The sequence below is a fragment of the Panthera uncia genome (genome assembly GCF_023721935.1).
Source record: "Panthera uncia isolate 11264 chromosome A1 unlocalized genomic scaffold, Puncia_PCG_1.0 HiC_scaffold_17, whole genome shotgun sequence".
NCBI classification, from domain to species: Eukaryota; Metazoa; Chordata; class Mammalia; order Carnivora; family Felidae; genus Panthera; species Panthera uncia.
In genome coordinates, this window is record NW_026057577.1 from 65,040,451 (window position 1) to 65,055,518 (window position 15,068).

Here is a 15,068-nt window from a genome sequence, read left to right on the forward strand (position 1 = left end):
AATTCTCCCAACAGCAGTGTGTGACACCACCAGTCACTCAGGAAAGCTCACCTGAGTCTTGGTGTCCAGAATTTTTATTAAGGGTTGATTCTATAGGTCTGGAGCCCCACTGTGGCTGACCTTAGTTACTCCATCTGTTTGATTCCAGAAGCCAAAGTGATACTATATGGACCAGGGTCCACACCATAAATCACATTGTTAATCATAAATATCTAGCGTGGCCCAGGGTTCTCAGTAAACAAAGACACTCTTTTTGGGCAGGATATTTCAGAGGCTTAGAGGTTATCTCCCAGGAACCAGGCAAGGGCCAGACATGCATACTTTGCACAACCCTCAAGTGTACTTTCTGTCTAGTGGTGATATAAAGAATGTGATGTTTTGATATTATAAAATATGTTGAAACTTGGAAGACTGTCATAGCTCGGTGAACTAATATTGCAAGTGACTGTTACATGATGCTGCAAAATATTCACGAGTAAATGATAGAGCAATGGATTTTAATGGAGTGGAGTATAGAACACTTGATAGGCATGGTTAGATACTATATTCGTCTAACTTATAAGTAACCTCATTAAGTAACGGTCTGCATATACTATGAACCACAGCAATAGCAGACACTAATTAAATGTAGAAACATGTATGAGTATTCAGATAATGTTCTCAGTTTCATTTCTAATACAACTAATATTGATGTATATATAACACACATAAACAAATTTTGTTTGGGTCCAGTAGTTTTTTTAAAAATGTGAAAGAATCTAGAGATCAAAAAGCTGGTCTAGAGGTAATAAAAGGATGAGATGAACAGACAAACAAAGGGAAGAGTAGGCTTGTTTCTGGGATCTCAGAACTGGAATCAGGGATTTGAATGCAATCCTGACTCTACATTTCCCTCTGTTTTGCCCTGTCAACTCACTCTTCCAAGTGGTGGGAAATTTAGCAAACACACACAAATCCTTTTTTTTTTTTTTTTTGACCATGCATCCTATAGTTTATGCTATCAGAGAACTGACTCTTTTTCAGTTCCAGTGTGAACAGAATATTTGAACATAGAGTTTGATTCTTTTTGGTTCAGTTACTCACCTTGGAATGTCCTTCAAATTAAATGAAAGCTTCTCCAGAAACCATGATGTTAAAAGACCTCCCAGAGAGGGCGTGGGAGTCTTTTCCCCGAATGGGATGGCTGCTGAACAGGCAACTTCCAAATCAGCATCTTTGAGTTTCAGTAAGTTGGGTAGATAACAGATATTGTGAGAATTCAGAGTAAAGGTGTTTGGGGGGCCCAGGTGCTGGAACACCATGTTCATAAATAAGTACAGAATCATGTTGCATCTCTTACTAATGGCTAACAGGCAAAAGCTTCCTTTAAAAAATGTAGTGTTTTCGGGGCGCCTGGGTGGCGCAGTCGGTTAAGCGTCCGACTTCAGCCAGGTCACGATCTCGCGGTCCGTGAGTTCGAGCCCCGCGTCAGGCTCTGGGCTGATGGCTCGGAGCCTGGAGCCTGTTTCCGATTCTGTGTCTCCCTCTCTCTCTGCCCCTCCCCCGTTCATGCTCTGTCTCTCTCTGTCCCAAAAATAAAAATAAAAAAAAACGTTGAAAAAAAAAAATTAAAAAATAAATAAATAAATAAATAAATAAATAAAAAATGTAGTGTTTTCAATGAAGTATGCTATCTTCAGGGATATTCAGAGAACATACTTTCAGAGAAGTATACTTACTTTCTGGTTGACCCTTGAACAACACATGTTTGAGCTCCATAGATTAACGTACATGTGGATTTTTTCAATAAATACAGCATATAGTACTGTAAATGTTTTTTTCTCTTCCCTAGGATTTTCTGAATAACATTTTTTATTATAAGAACACAATATAGAATACACACAACATACAAAATATTGTTTAATTGGCTGTGTTATCAGTAAGGCTTGAAAAGTAAACTATTAGTAGTTAAATATTGGGAGGGTCAAAAGTTATATGCAGATTTTCCATTGTGTGGGGTTGGTACACCTAACCCCTGATTATTCAGAGCCAACTGTATAGAGTACTGTTTGATATCTAATGTTAGAATGCTTGATATGGCCAAGGATTGAACAATTGTTTCTGGTATTATTACATGTTATGTACTATTAAATTTTAAGTACCTTATGTATTATTAAGTGAGAAACAACTTGAGAAAAACAGTCTTGTTTTCCATAGTTTTCATATAGGAGTACTGAAGCAAATTAAATACTTACCAGCAATTATGGTTATTTGTTTTGCTTGAGAAACAGTGTTGATGCAAAATAAAATACACTCTGGGGGGTGGGGAAACCTAATTTTTTTAAATGGTTTATCTTATTTTTTGAGAGACAGAGAGACAAGTGTGAGCAGGGGAGGGGCAGAGAGAGAAGGATACACAGAATCCAAAGCAGGCTCCAGGCTCTGAGCTGTCAGCAGAGTCCAATGCAGGGCTTGAACCCATGAGCATGAGATCATGACCTGAGCCGGAGTTGGATGTTCAACCTACCGAACCATTCATGTGCTCCCCCAAACCCCTAATTTTAATAAATCAATAGGTTGATCCTTTGATTTCTGTTAATGTAAATACAGAATTTTAATCAAAATTATCTGTAGCTTCTTAGATAATTTATTTGTAATTTATTTGTAATTCATTGAAACTTAGCAAAAATTGGGATAGTAGACATTCAAATCTATCAAAGTAATATATTTTATTTTATTTTTTTTTACTAAAACCTTTTTTAATGTTTATTTTTGAGAGAGAGAGAGAGAGAGAGAGAGAGAGAGAGAGAGAGAGAGAATGCTAGCGAGCGCGGGGGAGGGGCAGAGAGAGAGAGGGAGACACAGAATACGAAGCAGCCTACAGACTCTGATACGTCAGTCCAGAATCTGACATGGGTCGGAACCTGTGAACCTCGAGATCATGACCTGATCCGAAATTGGTTGCTCAACTGACTGAGCCATCCAGGTGTCCTGCTAATACATTTTAAACTGACATTTTGTGGATAGATTTCAGAGAGCTATTAATGTTTAATTTCTTTGTGCAAGAATGCCTTGAGACCAGATCTATTTATTTGAAGAGACAAGCTAAAAGGGTATAAATTTAAAACCAGTATGAGGAATAATTATTAGCTTGTGCCTTGCTCTCCTGCCTTTAACAAACGCCCTCTAAGGTATGTATCATTGCTCTGGCCATGGTACCTGGAAAACAGTTCTTTCTTTAGATAGTTACTATGGTTATGCTGTTGAGGGCCTTTTGGTTTCGTAATGAACTTGAAGAAATGTAAGATACCAGAGTGGAAAAAAATAGCTTTTTAAAAGTCAACGGATAGCTAATTCTCATTTCTAGATAAGCAATAGACAAATGTTAAGTTTGATAATGATGAACATACTTCAAAACTTAAACCTCTTTTTCTTTTTTGACTTTCTCTAAATTCTGTATCTCTCTCTCAAAGATAGACTGGAGCCTTTTGTGGTGGCCTTTGAATGCCATGTTGAATAGTTTGTCCCTCATTTGCTAATGGATAGCCATTTGTAGACTTCTAAGTTATTAGAGTAAAATGATTAAGCCTATGGTTTAGGAAGAGCCTACCAGGAAGATGGATCTTCCCACAGTTGTAGGAAGAACAGTGTGAGAAGAAAAGAGGGCTTGGAGTATTCGAGGAGGGAATGGAAAACTGGAGAATAATTTGTATATTGCAACTCCAGTGATGTTGATGTGATCTACAGATTGGCACTAGTTTTATGGCTAGAGTGATAGGAAGGAATCAAAGTTGGTTTTGAAGTTTTGAGTCTGAATGTTAGGAAGGATGCTGGTGCCATTAACAGTATAGAGAAGCAAGAGGAAGAGGTGTGTGTGTGTTTGTGCATATGTGTTGGTAAGGGTTATTGCTAATTTTTTAGGTTTGGCTGTATTGACCTTATGTTGAAGATTTTAGGTACTTGTTAGGCCTGATGCTTAGGAAGAAAACGAGCTTTAGTGAGAAGAATTTGGGAATCATTCTCATAGTAGTTACAGTTTGAGCTGGCACGGAAGGACTGATATTTCCATGAGTAAGAACAAATAAAGAATAGAAAATTCTGAGGGAAAAAAAAATCATGGGAAGTGCTTCTGGAATGACCTTTGGCTACATAATCTTTCCACCCTTTTTTTTTTTTTTTTTTTTTTTTTAAAGTTACATAGGAAAAACTCCTTGAGAAAGTGCAGAGAGAGAGGTGCTTACAATGTAGTAGGTGCTTTAAAAATGCTTGAGTGAATAAACGTAATTTGGTTGGGAGATAGGGGTTTGAGCTGTGGTATAATGGTATAATGCCCCCCATAGGGTTATTGCTGGGACCAGATTATAAAGATTTTTTTAAGGTTATTTATTTATATTTAGAAAGAGAGAGAGAACAGGGAGGGGCAGAGAGAGAGGGAGAGAGAATCCCATGCAGGCTCTGTGCTGTTGTTAGTAGTTTCACCAACCATGAGATCATGACCTGAGCTGAGATCAAGAGTTGGACACTTAACTGACTGAGCCACCCAGGTGCCCTGGCACCAGACTAGAGAATAAATTTTAGGAAATCTTGAACTTTTAAAATGTTCTTTGAGATACATTTCTGTTTGAGGAACTGAAAGACGTTCAGCAAGTAAGGTTTAAGTCTAGTCTAATTTGAAAGCATATATTTATTTCCATTTTTTTTTCTGATAAGAATTAGATTTGTAAGGAATATTTTGAAAGTTTGAAGTATTCTCCTGTTTTTATATCTCTATATAACCATTTTTGGCCTGTACTTTTCCCTCTGCCTGTGACATCTTTGTCACCTTCTCAGTCTCTTGCTTTTTCTGAATCAGTTGCTACTCATCTTTTAAGTTTCCATTTGACCATCAGTTTTTGTTTTTTTTTTTTTCCGGAAGTGTATACTAAAATCCTAACACTGATGTTTTACTCCGTGCCCACATATTCTAGTACTTACTGGACCAGATATCAGTTGCTTGGTTTGTCTATATTCTCCACAAGATCATAAATTTCTCTGTCATGGTGTTCGGTGGTGTTCTCCCATGTAGCACAATGCTTGGCCGTAGTTTGTTGGAGATGGAGAAGGCAATGTTAGACTAAAGTTTGCTTTTAACCTTCAGATTCAGTATTTTAAAGATATATCTTAAAGGTTAAGAAATGTTTTAGTTGCAATAGGTAGCCACTGAATCATCATTACCTTCAAAGTTTTAGACTGAACATTGTGAAAATTGGAGAAACAATGTTTCCTTTTACATAAAGGATTGCTTTAAGGTGGTTTACAACTATGTTGCCTCAAGGTATTGGACCAGGGGGCCACAAGTTATTTCCTTGCCCTGTTTTCCTACCATTATGACCCTATAGTTGTTAAGGTTCTAAGAAAAACTCAGCTGCAAGAATTGAGAGTTTTTGAGGCATGAAATTACATAGATATAACTGATTGAGCTTGGAGGCAGGAATTGATGTTAGCCTCCTACTAGTAGGTATTAGGTATTGTGCTTTTTATGTTTGTTTTCTTCCTCCTTTCCTTGTCTTTCTTTTTTCTTCTCTTCTCTCCTCTCCTCTTCTCTTCTCTCTCTCTCCCTCCCTCCCTCCCTCCCTCCCTCCCTCAAAACATGTTTGATTAGTTCAGAACATTTTTAGAGACAGTGTGGCTTTTTCTACTCTTTATTGTCTGTTATCTACAGTGATGGGAGTTAAGGGTAATGAGAATGAGGCTATCTTGATTGAGTGCCTTTTAATATACACTTTTGTCTATGTAAGCATTATGTTGATACCCACCTTTCATATGTTAGTTGTTCAGCAGACTGAATTTTTGGATGAGTAGATCACATGGTAGTGCTTTTCTTTAGAAATAGTTCCAAGAATTAAAACTCTTTTTACCCTGTAAGTATGTACTTGGAGCAAAATGAAATAGAATTTCTGCCCTTGGTTTGAGCTAATTTGGCTTGAGGTATATAACTAAATACACCCACACATGTTATTTGCCTGAACACAAATATACTCAAGATACCTAGCACATAAGGATAAACATTACATATACCTAACATATACATAAACATTTTCCCTCAAGTTTAAGTGATACATTTAGTCTGGGCAGGTATACTAAACCTGTTACGTCTAGTGGTTGTTCAAATGAATTTACTCATGACCAAATTTTACTTTCTCTGCATAGTGATATGAAAAAAGAGACCAAATAAAGTCACTTGGTATAAAGCATAATTACTTTCTCATTCACTTTAAAAAGTAGGTTTCTTTTCCTTCATCAGCTCAGACTTGGTGACTATAAGAATTCTGTTGAAAGGAAATATGAGGGCTTTAGGAGATGTATATTAGTTTTAGCAAATTTTTTGTTAGTATCTTACCATCTTGAAATAACTGATTTAATTTTAGGAAGGACAAAACATGTATAAGAAAATCTGATTAGCATCTTTGAGAATTACAGAAAAACTTTAGGAGTTTGTGGTATGATCAGGCACACAGAATCCCAAGTGATGTAGGTGACAGAAGAGATTTCTTGGCAATTGGATATCTGCATACGTATTTCTCCGTAAGAACTTGGTGCCTGTCAGTGATATAATTAAGAGGAAGAGCATAGTGGAAAGTAAAAGTGATCTGGGAACTTCAGTTTAGTTTCCTTTTTAGAAGAAGGAAGTCTGTTGATGGTGACACTATTTAATTGTTTTCTAGTAGTAAAACAGTTTCCATTTAGGCTTGTCAAGTTAGTTTTAAGTAACTGTATAGTTTGAATGAAGTGTCCATATTCAGACCAGCTGGTTTTCTCGTTGCATAGGAAAATTGTATTATTTTTCCTGGTCAGGAGAGACCAACTAAAGAGCACAAAGGCCCCTGTAAGACCCCTCAAAAGTCCTCCTCCAGTGTACAACGTGAGTCTATAAAAATAATTGATGTCATTCCAAATTTGAAGGTAAAGTAATTCCTGCAGCTTGTCCAACTTGTCTCTTTTATGGTTGACTTTTTAAATATATAGTATCATCTTGGGTGTTAGATATTTTGGATAAACTGATTATGTAGTTTCTAATAAAAGGATATCAAGGGACTCTGTATCTGCCTGTTCATTTCTCAACTTTAAGAAATGAAACAAACAGGGCACCTGGGCAGCTCAGTCAGTTAAGTGTCTGACTTCAGCCCAGGTCATGATTTCATGGCTTGTGAGTTTGAGCCCCTCATTGGGCTCTGTGCTGACAGCTCAGAGCCTGGAGCCTGCTTTGGATTCTGTGTCTGCCTCTCTCTCTGTCCCTCCCTGCTTGTGCTTTGTCTCTCTCTCTCTCAAAAATAAACATTAAAAAAAAAAAAAAAAGGAAACAAAACAAATGAACATAGGGCAGGGGATGGGGGTGGGGGAAGAGATCAAACCAACAGACAGACTCTTAACTATAGAGAACAAACTGATGATTGCCAGAGGGGAGGTGGCGGGGAGGGGCGGGGGAATGGGTTAAATGGGTGATGGGCATTAAGGAGGGCATTTGTGGTGATGAGCACTGGGTGTTATGTGTAACTGATGAATCACTAAGTTCTACTCCTGAAACAAAAACTACACTATATGTTAACTAACTGGAATTTAAATAAAAACTTGGGAAAAAGAATAGATTTCTTAACAAAAAAATTGCGAAGCTAGCTGAGAAAAAAATATTTACTTTTTAAATTTCCTGTTTTCCCTACATCCTTAAAAAAAAGAGAGAGAGGGCTAATTTACTTTTAAATAGGAGAACATTAGATATTTTACTATTAAAGTGCTATATTAATAGGGAAATTTAAGTCATAGTATCAAATGCATACTGGCTTTGTCATCCCTCCAAAGAATAGATCCACTTGAGAAAGAATGGAGCTATCTGAGGCTGTTCCAGAGTTTCCAGGAGAAATGGAAGAATTTCTAGTTTATGAATACAATGGCACCTCCAGTCCCACTTAATGTATATGGTTCAGAAAAGGAATTTTGGGGAAAGAAATTTCCTCTTAAAGATGATACTTTAGCAGAAACAAAGATTGGTTTCTTCTTTTCTCTACCCAAAATTAGCTGGAAGGTGAACAAAACTGGAAAATAGGAAGGTAATTGGGGCTTAGGTTATCTACAGACTAATCATCCATTATGCCACAGTCTTAAAATTTGAGATTTTCATTGATGAAATTTATATTAATCTTGTTTTTACATGTATATATAGTTTTATATGTATTAATTCATTTAACAATAATATCAAGCCAACCTCCTATGAAGTAGATACTGTTATTATATGCCTTTTATAGAGGAGAAAACTGAGGCTCAGAAATTAAGTCATTTGCCCATATTTGTACAGCCAGGTGTCAAAGGTTCTATTCAAACAGAAGCACCATGGCTCCAGTCTTTATTTAATCATTATGCAATTATAGCCTGTGTAGCAGTTTTTCATTTTTAGAGGAATTTAGGACAAATACTTAATTTATTCTAAGGTTGAGATGGAGATTGTTTTCCATATTTCACAAATGATGGTAAAGGGGTGCAAAATGGAGAGGCTGGACTTGACCCTAGTCATGGATGTTTCTGGTAAGTCTTCATCTCACCACTTGGTTTCATCTCTTTTGAAGACATTTAGGAAACGTCAGTGTAGCCATCCTTCTTTCAGCTCTGTCATACTAAATTATTTTCATATTCTTTTTAGACCTAGTTAGCAATCCTCAAAGATCAGAACTTTCTTATTATGGACAATAAAGAAGAAATTTTCGTCACATTTTTTCCAACATTATGGTTTATGATTTGACACTTCTTCCTTTATTTAACAAATGCTTTTAAAATTAATATTACTCTGTGCCACGTACATTCTCTGAGTAAAAATTGCCATAAATGTAATAAGCACAGTAATAAATTTACCTTAGATAATGCCACCCATAGATACTTGGTAATTTCCTGTTACACTCAGAAAGAATATCCTCATATCCAATACAACACCAGTTAATACTTAGGTGTTCGAGATACTCTAGCCTCAGTTGCATTTCTTGTATTTGGTGTTTTTTTTTTTTAACTTCTTTGAAAACAATCACCAACCAGCAAAACTACTCTTAACAAGGTACAAGACTTTGATTGTAAATGAATAGTGGGGATGATTAAAGAGATTTTTTCATTTCCTTGTAATGTTACTGTAACTATGTGTACAGTTAGGAAGTGTAGCATTTTTGTTAAATTGAATCTTAAACTAATGTCTACTAGGGACATATCTCCTGTAGGAGAGTGTCATATCTTTGGTATGGGGGTGTGTTTTGAGAAGCCATATTCCACATTATTTTTTATATAAAATGAATTTTACTACAAATTTCAGAAAGTTAAAGTATTTTCAGCATTTTTTTTTTTCTCCTGGGGTTAAATAGAATCTGAAATGATCCTCTGTGAGAAATTGCCAACCTAAGTATTCTGAATCTCCTGATAGGTGAAATTTTTATGTTTATCAAAAAGGTCCTGGGTTCAAAAGGGGTTGAAAGACACTGTTTTAAAGACCCAAGGACTACTGCTCATTAGATATAGTAATTTAGGTCCTATAACTCTGTGAAGTATTTCAGTCAAATCCTATCACGCTGGATTTGTGATCTACTTATAAAATATTTGTTTTAGCTACATGTCATGATGCTATCTGCAATTATAATACAGTTATTATTTTACCTAGTATGATACTGATTTTTTTTGACTTCCAGGTTTTTACAGTTTAATTAAAGTCGTTTTTATGCTTCAATAGTAGCTTTAAAATTGTTGTGCAGATATATTTAAAATATTGTTATGATACACCTTGATAATTTGAAATAAATAATAAAGATAATTCAAGAAAGTCTAAGTTTTGATTAAGATAATTCTTTTTTTTTTTTTTTTTTTTTTTTTTGTAGAACAGCCAGAGATTTTTAACAGTGGAATTTCAAAACTTTTAAAAAAGAATCAGACTCAACTACATGTGTGCTCATCCAGCCTATTACTGGATAACCTAATTTGTAATCATAATCAATAATTGACAGGTGTTTTTTTTTACTATAGTTGACACACAATGTTGTATTACTTTCAGGTGTACAACATAGTGATTTGACAAGTTTATGTATTATGCTATGTTCACTACAAATGTAGGTACCATCTGTCATCATACATTGCTATTACAGTATCATTGACTGTTATGCTGTGATTTTTGTTCCTGTGACTCATTCCATAAATGGAAGTCTGTCTCTCCCACTCTTCTTCACCCATTTTGTTTATTCATTTACAAATAAAAATAAAAAAAAATACATGTTTTACATCATGTATTTGAAGCTTAATGAGCTTTTGGCATAAAGGGAATTAGTAATATTCAAGAAACAAAGCTATTTATTTAGAGTAATGTCTGTCTTAAACTGAATACCTGTGTTAATTCCAGAATCTGACAGCATAGAGGTAAAAACTAAAGATAACATATATATCTTTTATATATCAGTAAAGGATTTTATTCAAGTATTTATTATAAATTAGTAATTGTGTGACACCTCATGGCCTTGTGTATCATCCCATGGTGGGTTCAAAGATGAAAGATTAAATACAGCTTTTTAATCTTGATATTTTGGGTAAAACATAAGAGAAATTTCACAAATGTAACACACATAAAAGAGGGATTTTCCTTAAAATTGTTTTTAATTTTTGTCTGTTCAGTGAATAAATCTGCTCTGTGGTATAGCTACACTGCTTTAGGTAATGTACCAGTTTCATATTCTAAGGACATGTTACATATTTTCACAACTAAATAAATTTCTACATAAATTTTGTCCTGATCATGTATGGTTAAATTTTAACTCCTCAGGGAACTTTTAATCATCAATAGTCTAAACTTTTTAGATTAAAAAAAAAAAAAAAAAGCTGAAAGTTAAATTTACTTATTGATAGCCTCTAAGATAAAGAAGATTAGAATTATAGAAGAATGCAGTGTTGATTGGTCTTTCCCTTCTCCTCTAAACTAGCAGCTTTTTTTCCTAATAGGTTAAAATGAAGCTCCATGATTTTTATCATTGCTTTATTTTAATTTTATGTACAGACTTCAATTAAATGGGTTGGTTTTTAGAAGAAAACTGAAAATTCTTTTGAGAATTTTTTTTTTTTCATATAAACTAATGAGTCAAGAACAGTAAGTTTTCATTATAGCAAGTTTACAAAAGCAGTCCTAGGACTATAATAGTTTTGACTGTTGACTTACGGCCAGATATTAAATGTATCACTGGGATGTGAATGTTTTATTGTCTTCCTCTGAGTGTCCAAGATAAGATTACAAGTACGAAGGTTGTACCATGGCCATGTGAAAATTCCAGTATGTTTCTAAGTATTCTTCTGTTTATATCAGTCCATGAGACTTTTTTATAGGCATAAATTGGTAGCATGGATGATGCTACAGTCATTTGTTTAGATTATCTGGTAATATAGTTAGGTAGAATATATTTAAATTGAGAGTAGGAAAGTTAAAGGAACAGTGGTGTTATTTATTTTCCACATGTTTGTTGAATAAATTTGAGGAATTAAGATCAGATGTGTGGTTATGGAGTAGATGATCTTAAGAACAAGGGGAATAATCAGCTTCATGTTGAAATGGGGAATTAGAGTAGTAGTCTTTAGATAGTATCATTCTGTTTTCCTGTTGTACGGCACAGACATAAAGGGAATAAAGTTTTATTTTCTTACTGGATCTGTGTGCCTTGTTATATCAAATCTTGGTTCCTCAGTATATAGAGAGGTAGTAAATTAGTTGTTACCATTTGTCCATCTTACTCTTATTTTTCTGAATTAAGATTTGATTGTAATAAGTGTTTGTATCTTGACCAGGTAGACAATCCTGGAGGTAGAGAGATGGGCAGAAATGGAAGCGATTCGTATGTGAGATGATTAGTCCTGAGCTTATAGAACAAATTAAAAACTGAATAAATGAACTTTTTTGAGAGACAGAAAGTTAATAATGGAGTTAAAATTGGAATAACCGGTTCATAGTAAAAAGTAAATGTTTAAGTTACATGTAGGTATTTAAAACCTCTAGTAGTATGTTTTTCAACTACCAATAATAATGTTCTGATTGCTATTTGTAATCTAATCTCACCTTTTTCCTCTTAGGTGGTATCATGGAAAACTTGACAGAACTATAGCAGAAGAGCGCCTCAGGCAGGCAGGGAAGTCCGGCAGCTACCTTATAAGAGAGAGTGATCGGAGGCCAGGCTCCTTTGTACTTTCATTCCTTAGCCACACAAACGTTGTCAACCATTTTAGGTAAGTCTTTATTTCTCTTGGGAGACTGTATAATACAGTGATTTTTCTGTAGTGTTCTTAAATATACTTGCTTTAATAAAAGTGAATGATTTGGCAATATTTAAATGATGGGAAAGTGATTTGTTTTCAGTTAAGTGATTGAAACGGATGATTATAGAGTAGATATTATTGAATGCTTGCATTTTTTGTTTAAAAACAGATTACTGGGCATTACTATGCTAATCTCAAATATAATTATCACTTTTAAAGTATAAAGAATTATAAAGAAACTTTGGTAAAGCAGAAATAAAGAACAATATATTTTTAAATACAGAGTAACCACATTGAGGAAACAGTATTTAAAGAGTCAAGGTGTGTGCCCTTTAATTTATTTTACTTCATTGTTCTGAAATTCTTTGTAATCATTCATGTCAGTTAAAGGTATACAGATTTTTAAGCACAGATATCAAAGTGTGTATAAATATATGTACCTATATTGTCTTTAATTTTATTTTTATGGCAGACATTGGGAAAAAAGTCATATAGTGCCTATACCATTAACTGATAAAATGGTTGTATACCCTTGACTTTTAGATTTTATTTATTTATTTATTTATTTATTTATTTATTTATTTATTTTTAAGTTTATTTATGAGAGACAGTGACAGCATGAACAGGGGAAGAACAGAGAGAGAGAGAGAGAGTGAGAGAGAGAGGAGTAGAGAGAGAATCCCAAGCAGGCTCTGGGCTGTGAGTGCACAGCCCAACTCTAGGCTTGATCTCACATATTGACTGAGTGAGCCACCCAGGCGCCCCAATTTTTAGATTTTAAAATGAGTTTTCAAAGTACTTTATACCACACATAGAATGTGAAATTATTATAATAATTCTCTATAAATAAATGTAAATAGTTCTCTATAAATATTTGAAGAGTATATAAAGCTACTTTTAGCCAGAGAAAACTTATTAAAATTGCTATTCAGTCTTAAATATAAAAGGTGAGCAGAGGTATCTATAGTTAGATTTATATTTATTGCAGTAAATTATGTAATGGGTTTATAAGTCAGATAAATATTTTGTATCAAGTATATACATATATGTTTTTAGAAGAAATAACCTCAAGTAAATTTGCATTGGTGAAAATATGAATAAGTGATACTTTAAAACAGGATGTAGATAAAAGAGTATGAGAATTAGAGATTTAGCATTTCTAAATTTAGAAATTGGTCTCCACATTGGCTCTAAAGATTTTTTTATACTGTATTTTTTTTTTTTCCTGTACAAATAGGATTATTGCTATGTGTGGCGATTACTACATTGGTGGAAGACGTTTTTCTTCACTGTCAGACCTAATAGGTTATTACAGTCATGTTTCCTGTTTGCTTAAAGGAGAAAAATTGCTTTATCCAGTCGCACCACCAGAGGCAAGTAAAACTTGAATAAAATATTTTTCAAAAATTTATTACTTCACTTTACTAATGAGGTTAGCTCTTGTTCAGTTTTTTATGGTGTTTATTATAATTCAAGAAATACCATATTGAATTTTAATTCTGTCGTATTAGCAAAACTGCCACCTTCTTTAAAAAAATAAAATAATTTTTCTGTAATTTTGTCTTTACATTTCTAAATTTTTTTTTTTTTTTATAATACTGTATGGTGATAGCTTAACAAATATTTTTAAAGGGATGAGGAGGAATCACTGATCGTATAGGGCTAATCCTGAAGTTGCTGTAAGATTCTGAAATGCGTTCTACTTCATTAGAAAAAGGTTAATTTATATTTTCTGCGTAGTTCATTTAAAATTAAATGGTTACTCCTATTACTTGATACAAACATTGGTTATACAGTTAAAAGAATTTGTAAAAAAGCAGCAACAGAAACAAGACCAGCATTTCTAGGCTTTAGGTATTTATAGCCTGAGTAAAAAATAGTTTGACTGATCCTGTGGTGTTCATAATGTGGATTTTTGTTGGTTTTAACTTTATGTGGACATAACCTGATTTGACTTTGACATGAAGAGATTATCTATTGTAAATCTCTTTTTTTTTTTTTTTTTTTTTTTTAATGATTTCTAGCCAGTAGAAGATAGAAGGCGTGTTCGAGCCATTCTACCTTACACAAAAGTTCCAGACACTGATGAAATAAGGTATTTTATAATGTATTCTCATTTATAGGCATTTGAAACAGGCATTTGACACACTTGGAAAACATTGCTCTTGGACTAGGAAGGTTTTGGAATTTGAGGAAATAGCATTGTAGCAGGATGAAGGTACCTTTAATATTGAGTTCATTGTTCCTGTACTCTTGTGTTTGGCTTATTTGTTCAGAATATGGATTTGGATCAGAGTGGCCACAGTGAAGATGACAGAAATAATTCAGCTTTTATTAGACTATCTCTGACAAAGTAAGGATAATTGTTATATTCTGTACTCTCCTTTAATTTTTATTACTACATGGCATTTATATCTTAACTGTAATTTGTACTTAAATGATGACCAAACTTCTATTTTACATGATGGGTGAATAGTTTAAGTGTGGCATAGAACTACAGAACGTGATAATCTTTAAAAATTATTTTTATATAATTTGATTTATATATAATTTGTTTTATTATTTTTACATAAAGTGATTTGTTATATAATTTGATAATTATCAAATATTCAGTGTCTTTCTGTAAGCTATTTAACTTTACAATAGAAAATTTATTTCTTGCTGGCAAAATGTTTACTGATTCTGAGTATACAGCTTCTCACTGAAATCAACAGCAGCATTTAAAATACAGCGATAACTTTGGGGCATAGTGAAATTTCTAAAAATAGGATAATTTAAAAAAGACTCAAGTATCTGGAATT

The 15,068-nt window shown here is 33.9% G+C and overlaps 2 protein-coding genes across 3 annotated transcripts in view; both read left to right on the plus strand.

Annotated features, from left to right (window-relative positions):
* The window catches only part of LOC125935814 (cytochrome c oxidase subunit 7C, mitochondrial), a 994,084-nt gene that overhangs the window by 560,489 nt on the left and 418,527 nt on the right, over positions 1 to 15,068 (plus strand). The gene's annotated exons all lie outside the window — the stretch shown is intronic.
* The window catches only part of RASA1 (RAS p21 protein activator 1), a 115,133-nt gene that overhangs the window by 41,107 nt on the left and 58,958 nt on the right, over positions 1 to 15,068 (plus strand). Inside the window, exons 2-4 of the mRNA XM_049649773.1 lie at positions 12,085 to 12,237; positions 13,505 to 13,644; positions 14,296 to 14,362. Of these exons, the coding sequence (XP_049505730.1) occupies positions 12,085 to 12,237; positions 13,505 to 13,644; positions 14,296 to 14,362 (360 nt within the window). The remainder of the gene's footprint in view (positions 1 to 12,084; positions 12,238 to 13,504; positions 13,645 to 14,295; positions 14,363 to 15,068) is intronic.